Source organism: Tupaia chinensis, unplaced genomic scaffold, assembly GCF_000334495.1.
Source record: "Tupaia chinensis unplaced genomic scaffold, TupChi_1.0 Scaffold000094_1, whole genome shotgun sequence".
NCBI classification, from domain to species: Eukaryota; Metazoa; Chordata; class Mammalia; order Scandentia; family Tupaiidae; genus Tupaia; species Tupaia belangeri.
Window position 1 is genome coordinate 4,336,334 of NW_006159556.1, and position 9,164 is coordinate 4,345,497.

The 9,164-nt window shown below is 34.3% G+C and overlaps 1 protein-coding gene across 9 annotated transcripts in view; it reads right to left on the bottom strand.

Annotated features, from left to right (window-relative positions):
- The window catches only part of PTPN13 (protein tyrosine phosphatase non-receptor type 13), a 217,226-nt gene that overhangs the window by 128,555 nt on the left and 79,507 nt on the right, over positions 1–9,164 (bottom strand). For all 9 annotated transcript variants that reach the window (XM_027769869.1, XM_027769867.1, XM_027769870.1 and 6 more), the window contains exons 4-6: positions 8,223–8,288; positions 5,935–6,120; positions 32–119 (exon numbers count right to left, since the gene is read on the bottom strand). In XM_027769869.1, the coding sequence (XP_027625670.1) occupies positions 32–119; positions 5,935–6,120; positions 8,223–8,288 (340 nt within the window). The remainder of the gene's footprint in view (positions 1–31; positions 120–5,934; positions 6,121–8,222; positions 8,289–9,164) is intronic.

The window sequence follows — 9,164 nt, forward strand, 5'->3', positions numbered from 1 at the left end:
GCCTAGAAGTTGCCTATGAAGATATTCTTACCTGTAGGTAATCCTTTTCCTCTCAATCGGTCTCGAATAGCCTGGCTTCGATCAGGCTTTTGGTCACTGCTACGGGAAAGCTGATCCGTCTGTACACAGGTAATCAAAAGTCAAGTTTGACAAAAGAATCTCTCTTTTGTTTTCATGATAATTGACTATAGAATGACATTAGTTAGTTTTTGGAAGGTATAGCATTAATTAAATATTGTATTTGTAGCTCAGTACTGACCAATTCATTTTTCAGAAATTAAAAGGCAAGAAACTTTCCAAAGAGTAATCTGCTAAGTAGGAAACACAGCTAGCTAGAGTAAAATAGTTAAAATAAGTTCCATTTTAAATTTTAAGACTGAAGAGTAAAATAGTTAAAATAAGTTCCATTTTAAAAAGTAAGACTGAAATGTTCTATTTTTTTCCAACTGATAACTACTTTGATCTCTCAAGTTAGGTTATAATATTAAAAAACCACATTAATTCTAACATAATAAAGCTTTATCTGCATTGAAGAGTACTGACTTAAATTATTTTCAGAAATAATTTCTTAGATTTTACCTGCCAGAAATTACATCTGAGGAATGCTAAGTCTTTAAATGGACACATCAGGTCATGACAATTAAATTTAAATCAGTGCTCTTTTGAGTTTCCTTTATAACCAAATGTTTAAGTGGTCTATACTTTAATAACTTTGAATTTTAATAACTTTAACTTTAATAACTTTGCTTAAAATAAAGTACATTGAATTAGGTCAAAATCTACATTAAAAGAAATAAAAAGTTTGACAGAATACTGTTTTATTCAGATAACCAACTATGGGAGGAATATAAAGATATAAATGGATGTAGGGAACCAGCAGTTAGCGTAATGGCTATGTCGCTGGACTCCCACGTAGTCGACCGCGGTTCGTGTCCTGGACCCGGTGGCTTAAAACTCATGCCGGGCGCGTGTGCGTGCGTGCCCAAGATCCCGAGAGGAGAATGGAGGAGAAGGGATTGCGGCGTGACCATCCCCTCTGGGGGGTGATTTCTCGCTTTCTGTCTCTATGTCTCTCTGTCTGTCTGGCGAGCGCACGCGCCCTACAGTGAAAATCTCTCAAAAAAAAAAAAAAAGATATAAATGGATGTAGAAAGAGAATAGTGAAGAGAAATTACTTAAATCTGGCACCAAAAAGCATGCACATCTTGGTTTATTTATTCATAGACACACATATGTTTTAATTTTTCTCCATTAGCGAGACTTATTTGATCATGGATTAAGAACCTGTCTAGCATTTGATAGAAAGTGGACAAACATGAAAGATTTACTGCTAAGTGAATCAAGCCAGACTATGAAAGAGAGACATTGTATGTCCCTATTTGGTATATACTGAATATCTGCACTCTAAGGCAGAAACTGAGATTGGATTGTATTAAGGCATGAAGAGCAATTGTGGATACCATAGACAGTGTGGGAGGAGGGTGAGAAATGGTGGAGGATGGGAGGGAGAGAAACAAGGGGAGAAGGAAAGAAATAAAACATTGAAGGGACACAGAATGGAAAATTATCTGTTGATAATAATAATTATAAATATACAAATATATAAATATATGATTATTATATACAATATATGATATATAATATATAAATATATAATTGTTATATGTAATATACACACACATATATATGATAATATCTTTGATTGAACCAATAAACAGTGTATTCAGGATGGGAAAATTCATTTGGTATGCTTTAGAGATAGAGTAATTGGATGTAAAAAAAAAAAAATGCAATTTCAAGGCCAAGAAGAACAGGTCTCAGGAAGGCAGAGAAGTGGCAGTGGAGTTCCCTGCAACCGGTCATGTGGCTGGGGTGAGTTATCTTTCTCTATTTCAGGTAACACTGTCAAACATTTAATGTGTCCTTACAATGTCCCTAACATTTTTTTATTGCTATCTTTATCTAAAATCACAATATGATATGGGCCATTATTTGTGTTTCTATTTAACTTACTGTAGATCTATTCTTCCCTTTGCTTTTTCAGTGCCTCTCATCTTTAAAAATATTTCCCTATTAATGCATATATATTAATTTCTGGCATTTAAGTTTGAGAGTGTCCTCTATTATCTCATATACGCCTCTATTTTTCATTTTTTTCTTATTAGACATGAAATCTTTTCTAGTTAAAAGCTCTTTGTCTGCATTGCAGGCAATGGTATGGAGCTTACTATTCTCGTGTATATTGTCATAAAGAAGATATTCTCATTAAAAAAAAGAACCTGTTTAAGGTAGTATATTCAAGTCTCAGGTATTATGTTTCTTACCTATAAGAAGACCTACGTGAAAATATTTCTGAAATAAAATGATCACCTAAAGTATATAAATGATATTAATTCAGATACATCATACTGTCAGAGACTAAAAACATAGTGAACATCCTGCACCTTTGGGAATTTCTACACTGAGGCTGCTACTAATAATAGTTATTGCTTATTGGATAGTTACTATATGCCAGGCACTGCCCTAGATGATTTATACACTTTATGCTATTTAGTCCTCCAAACAACCTGATATGGTAGATATTATTATTCTCATATTACAGATAAAAGGAAAAACAGTGAAGAAATGTGTAAGAACCATAAAACACCTCATCAATAATAATTATCTTCACAACTATTTAGCAAAAAGATGATTGCATTAAATCAGTGGAAGAATCAAGAACAAGTAACCCGGCCTGCTGATCTGTGCTCCATGCTAACTAATTTTAAGTAAGAATTATGACCAGTCACTGAAAACAAATCCCACAGTAAAAGAAGGCCGTATCATTCTGTGAGCCACTGGAGGTATGAAGAGCAGCAGAGGAGTATAGCAATTGAAAGTATAGGCTTTGAATCAGAGAATAACAGGTACAACCACATTTCTGTCATTTCGCATATGCGTGGTCACAGGCTATTTAATTTTGCTTAGTCTTCATTTCACCAGCTCTAAAATAGGATGAAAGTATCTCTTGCCACCCAGGGTTGTTTTGATGAATAAATGTAGTTAGGTACATAAATCACTTAGCACAATGCCTGTCAAAATGAGAACACTTAAATGATGATAGCTGTTGGAGTTACTTCTGTCCAGTGATGTCTAGACTAGAGTAGGAAGTGCAATTGAAAGGAAGGAGAGATTATTATATCTAGCAAAAATCTGCCTCTGTAAAGGCAGGCTTTCTACATGCTGATCCCAACTGACCTTTCTCTCCCGCTACACAACCCCACCACACACTGCGTACCAGATTGAGGCGTTGCCCCGAAAATATCCTGGTTCTTTTCACATTTCATAACATTTATCCAGCTACTCTTTCTCTGCCAAGATTATTCTTTCTATCTAGTGTACAGAATCTAGTTTAAAGTGTTATTTTTCAGTGCAGTCATAATTTGCACCCTTTTCTCTCAAATTCTCATAGTTTTTAAACTTTTACTATATCACTTTTCACAGACTTTGCATTTTATAATTAAGCAAACTGTGATAACACTTCAAATAAGAGCTTAGAACAAATATTTAATTCAAATTTGTATCTTTGTTTTTAGCACAGGTTTCATACATAGATGAGCAATAAGAGTCTACTGTAATGAACTAAATGCTAAACATTAAAGGGATAGAGGTCTTTTATGCAATACAGGCAATTACTGGATAAATAATACAATTTCTATGGAGTAATACTTCTTCATGCAAAGACAGAATATTTCAGGCAATTTTATAGTAAGAGTAAAATCAGTAAACAGTACAAAAGTCTTAAAAACAGTGTGGCATGGGACCCGCAGATGGTATAATAGTTATGTCACTGGACTCCTATGTAGTTGACTGTGGTTCAAGGGTTGGACCTGGTGGCTTAAAACTCATGCTAGGCATGTATTCATACATACCCAAAATCCTGAGGAGAATAGAGGAGAAGGGATTGTGGTGTGGCCATCCCCCTTGGAGGGGGTGGGGTGATTTCACTCTGTCTCTCTCTGTGGAGTTCACACTCTCTATAGCAAAAATTTCTCTTGGAAAAAAAAAGAAAGAAAGAAACAATGTGGTGTAGTAGAAAGGTCCTTGTACTAAAATGAAACTTAAATTTCATAGTTGTTTGGGTCTCAGTTTCTTTATCTACAAAGTAGAGGAATTTTGTAGAATATTGCAGTATTATGAGAATTTCTCCAAGACCAAATAAGTTTGGGAAATATTTCCTCTACAAGCCCACACCTCTTGAAGATCAGTAATACAGTCTGGTGTGTTAAAAGTTCTGGGAAGTCTTGCAGTGAAAAAATCCATTTAATTTTCTCTAAGTTTTTTATTCCTCAAGTTTATTTGATTATAGAGAAATTTTGTTGTTGTTAGATTTTTTGCTATAGGATATGTGGATTTGCCAGAGACACAGAAAAAGACAGAAAGGAAAAGTGGGAAATTACTCCTCCTCCCAGGTGGGGGAGATGGCCATGATGCAATCTCTTCTCCTCCATTTTCCTTTCAGGATTTTAGACAAATATGCACATGCACCCAGCATGAGTTTCAAGCCACCACATCCGGGATTTGAACCTCAGTTGACTATATGGGAGTCCAGTGCCTTAACCATTTTGCAATCTGCTGGCCCCCATAGAGAATTTTTTTTACATAAAAGGACATTGGGAATAATGTAGAAAACTTTCATAGATATTTAATAGCTTTACCTTTGTTTAAAATAATGACTGACTTTGCATAATACTTGTGGAAGAATTCAAATCAATATTTATACTTTATATGTTGGAAAAGGGAACATGATTTAACAAAACTTTCCACATTTTGTATTTGAAAAAAAAACCCCAACATATATAAATATAAACAAATCAAATAAAACTGAGGTTGCTCAAGTTCAAGTAGGGAAATGGGCAAACAAGAACTCCACTTACTCAGCCTCCATGCCTACATTCCCCTTCACTACAGAGGTGTACAATGGTGACCTGGGGAGCAGTTTGCTACTCAGTTGTCTAGAAAATTTCTGAGCCTATTTGTTATAGACTGGCCAAGAGTGTGGAATTTGGATATATTCCTGGCAGCTGCACGACTTCCAGATTAAGATAAGGGAACTAACACCCTAGGTATGACCAGTTAAGAGGAAGACAGCTAGGACATTGTGTGACAGTGGCAAATCTGTAATCTGCACAAACGAGAGGAACCATCATTCATGAGCCAGACTCTAAAGGGTAAGAGCAGATAAAATGTAGATCCAGATCAGATATCAAAAACCAAGTACTCAAACTTGGGTAAACCTGAAAGACATAGCTTAAGAAATGTAGAACAAAGGTGGGACTATCAGATACAGTGTTTGTTTTCTTAAGATCCTTTATACCCTAGACAAGTGAGAAAAATGGAAGAGTCTAGGTCTTGGGGCACTCTGGCAAGAATTCAGGCATAGATGTCCCTTATGTCCCCAGGTGCCAGTGTCTAGAGAAGGTGAGAAAGTTTGAGGAATACCTAGCGATCTAGAAAAATAAGTGGCCAAGAAAGAGACAGAAAACAAAATAAAGTGCATTTAAACATTTCTAAAACACATTTTGCAAGTTAATGCATTTTTCTGTAGGTAGGTATCACAACAGATAGAACCACTAGCTAAAAGCTCTTTAGGAAAAAAATCTGAGAGGAGGCAAGAGCAGATTATTTCAAGAAATTACATGCTATTATATGAAGCAATGGTATTTTATGGAATGAAATTCTAAAAAAAGACTAACATAAAATTTAGGATATGCATTGCAATGGGCTTTTAAATATGGTTTCAAATAAATAATTTACATTAGAACAAGAAATTCAATTTCCCATTTCTAGGCTACATTGAAAAAATGAAATTTATTCAGTATCTTCAAAGAACATGCTGTGATACGCTACTAGTTTTAAATATGACTATATTTGCCAAATAAAACAATAGCTTACCCCAGAAAGATTTCCTAGAACCAGTTTTACCAACTGTTTCACGTAGGAAAATGAAGGTGCACAGTTGCTGTTCCTAATGTGTGCGCTGCAAGCGTCCAAAACAGTCCGAACAGAAACCCGAGCGTAAATAACATCCTCGCACATTCCAAGCAGTATGCTGTTGAGATGATCTCCAAGCTTGATAGGCTGCATGTAGAGAAAGGAAAAGCCATGTTAATATCGTGAGTAACCCTTGCTTCCAATACGAGACAAATAACTCCAAAACACACTTAACATAATTGGAGAAAATTAATTTCTTATCAATTAGCATATATGTATCTCCTTACTGAGTTTTACTTTTTTGTGGTCCAAAAAAGTTACTGGGTTGTTGAAAAAGCCATGAAAAACAGAAAACATTACATCACAACACCCCAATATTAGCAGAAGATACGTTTCTCTACATAGAAAGTATTATAGAAAAACTTTTCTTCTTCTTTTTTTTTTTTTTTTGGTATGAAAAGAAGTGAAATTCTTTGGTTATTCAAATATTTTGATAAACAGTTACTATATATACACCACTTCGGGGGAATAATAAACTATTTCGTTATATTCAATAAAATGCAATGCATTCCATATGTATAAATATAATTTGATTCTCCCATAATAAACCTAAAAGATATTCAAATATACTAATGACTGAAGACTACTTAAATATAAGTTCTCATTATGCTGGTGAAATAGAAGCCAGAATGTGATTACTTTTTATTAGTTAGCATAATTTGTAGAATAGTACATCCAAATGGCTAATAAGAAATAGTGGCTAACATAATTATTCCTAAGGAATGCAAATAAAATCACAAGAAACCACTGTGTACTCAATAAAATGGTTAAAAATAAAAAGACAAATAATATTAAGTATTGGTAAGGGGTGGAACAATTAGAACTCATCCATGATTGATGGGAGTGTAAATTTGTTGTCTACTTTGGTCTAAACGAATGCCTTCCCTTTGCCTCTTCCACTTCCCATTCATTTGGGTATTTATCTTCCTTATGTCTCAGTTTAGATACAGTGTCCTTTAAGAAGCCTGTCCTGACACTCCAAGCCTAGTCAAAGCCCTAACTTTTCACAGTATATTTCTTTTTCCTCATCTAGCACTCGCTGAAGAAAATCATTAAAGAAAAAAGAAATCATGGAGGCCAGCAGGTAGTGTGGTAATTAAGGTGTTGGACTCATACATGGTCAACCGCAGTTTGAATCCCAGACCTGACAGCTTAAAAATCACACTGGGCACGTGTGTGTGTGCATTCCCAAAGTCCAAGGAGGAGAGAGAAGGGACTGCTGTGTGGCTATCCCTCTTGGGGGTGATTTCTCACTTTAGTGATTTCTTACTTTCGCTATCTTACTTTCTCTCTCTGACTCTGGCAAGTGCACGTAGTCTGACACACACACACACACACACACACACACACACACACACACAAAGTTAAAAAAAGGCTGAATTTTAGAGTGGAAGTCTAAAATTCTTATTACTCTTTCTATTTAATGAGAAAATGTATCAAGTTATTTTTTGACTTTTTAATGCCTATAATAAAACCTAATTCTATATGTTCTACCTTTGATTTGATGAAATATATCCATTTTAAAATTTCAATTACTATTTACTGCTATTTTTCAATGACTGTTTACCACTATGTTCAATTACTATTTACTACTGGGTCTTCAAGATTTGAAGTTATTTAAAAAAATAGAAGCAGCCCAATACTCATCAGAGTCTAAGAATTCAGAAGGTGTTAATATCTGTGTTGGCTGTAGCAGGGGTAGTAAAGTATGATTATAAAATATCAAAAGAAAAAATAATAAAGTTGTCTGACAGTATAGAGAGACATAGTAAAGAGCTACTATTCCTACAATGTTTGCTTCAAAAAAGGTATCATTTTCAGTATTATAATGAATCACCAAAGACATTGCAATTCCCTCTTATCAGTCATTAAATCAGAAGAAATAAACTATACCTCCACTTCTCTCGCTATAATTTTTGAAGAGGTCAGTTTCATTTCACAGACTAAACTGTTAAACCTGGGTAGTGATTGCTACATCTAAAGATAACTCAATTCTAAAAATTCTAAAAATATCTCAGAAAATAATTCTTAGTACTTTATAGACAGTTCATTCTCAAACTATGACATTATTAATGTGAGCAACCAGCACAGAAATGACAATGTGTCTGACAGCCTATAGTAGAATGCGTACAAATATGAAGAACTGTTTAAAAAGTGCAAAATGGTACAAATACAAAAATTTGACTTACTTGGCTCTGAGGTACTTCATGATCAGCTCCCCAGTACAATGTCATTCCAAGAGAATAAATATGGATCTAGGAATAGAAGTTTTAAAAAATTATTTTATGATAAAATAAAAAATTTAGCAAGTACCATATGTGCAGAATTTTTCATTCCAAAAACAGTATAATGAAATTTAAGAATAATCATCATTTTATATTTTACATGAAAGTATATAAGAGCTTAGAGCCAGCAGGTAGCGTAGAGGCTGAGGTACTGGACTCCAACATGAATGAATACGATTTGAGCCACAGACCCAGCATCTTGAAAATCATGCTAGGTACATGTGCATGCATGTTCAAAATTCAGGAAAATGGAAAAGAGCAGAATGGCCCTCCCCCTTGGGGGTGATTACTCACTTTTACTCTCTCTGTCTCTCTCTAGCAAGCACATATGCCCTAGAGCAAAAATCTAAAAACATAAAAGCCAACCTATATAAGAGCTTAAAACAGAAAGTAATACTGGAAATCATTAGAACAGATTTTCCCCAGCCTATCCTCTATGAGTAATCTTTTTTGTTAGATTTTACTTAAAGTTTCTTTATGCAAATTCAAGCAAATATGAACTATATTCCTATTTACTTCTTCCTTTTACAAAAGGTCAAAGACTTTAAGATTACTAAGTATGTCACATTTTTAACTTATCAATAGAGATATTACCATATCAATACTTAAAATCTTGTCATTTTTTACTGGTACATAGAATTCAATGATGTGGCTATAAGACTGTTAAACAAATCTGTTATTAATGGTCAATTTAATATTTTCCAAACTTCTGCTGTTATAAAAAGGTCTCAGCACATAGCCTTGTGATGCCATTTTTGTATACAGAGGCATTTCCCTTGAATTGATTGTAAGAAATGATAGATGAAAAGTAATTCATCTGTAGTTTCCACAAATAGTTGAATTTCC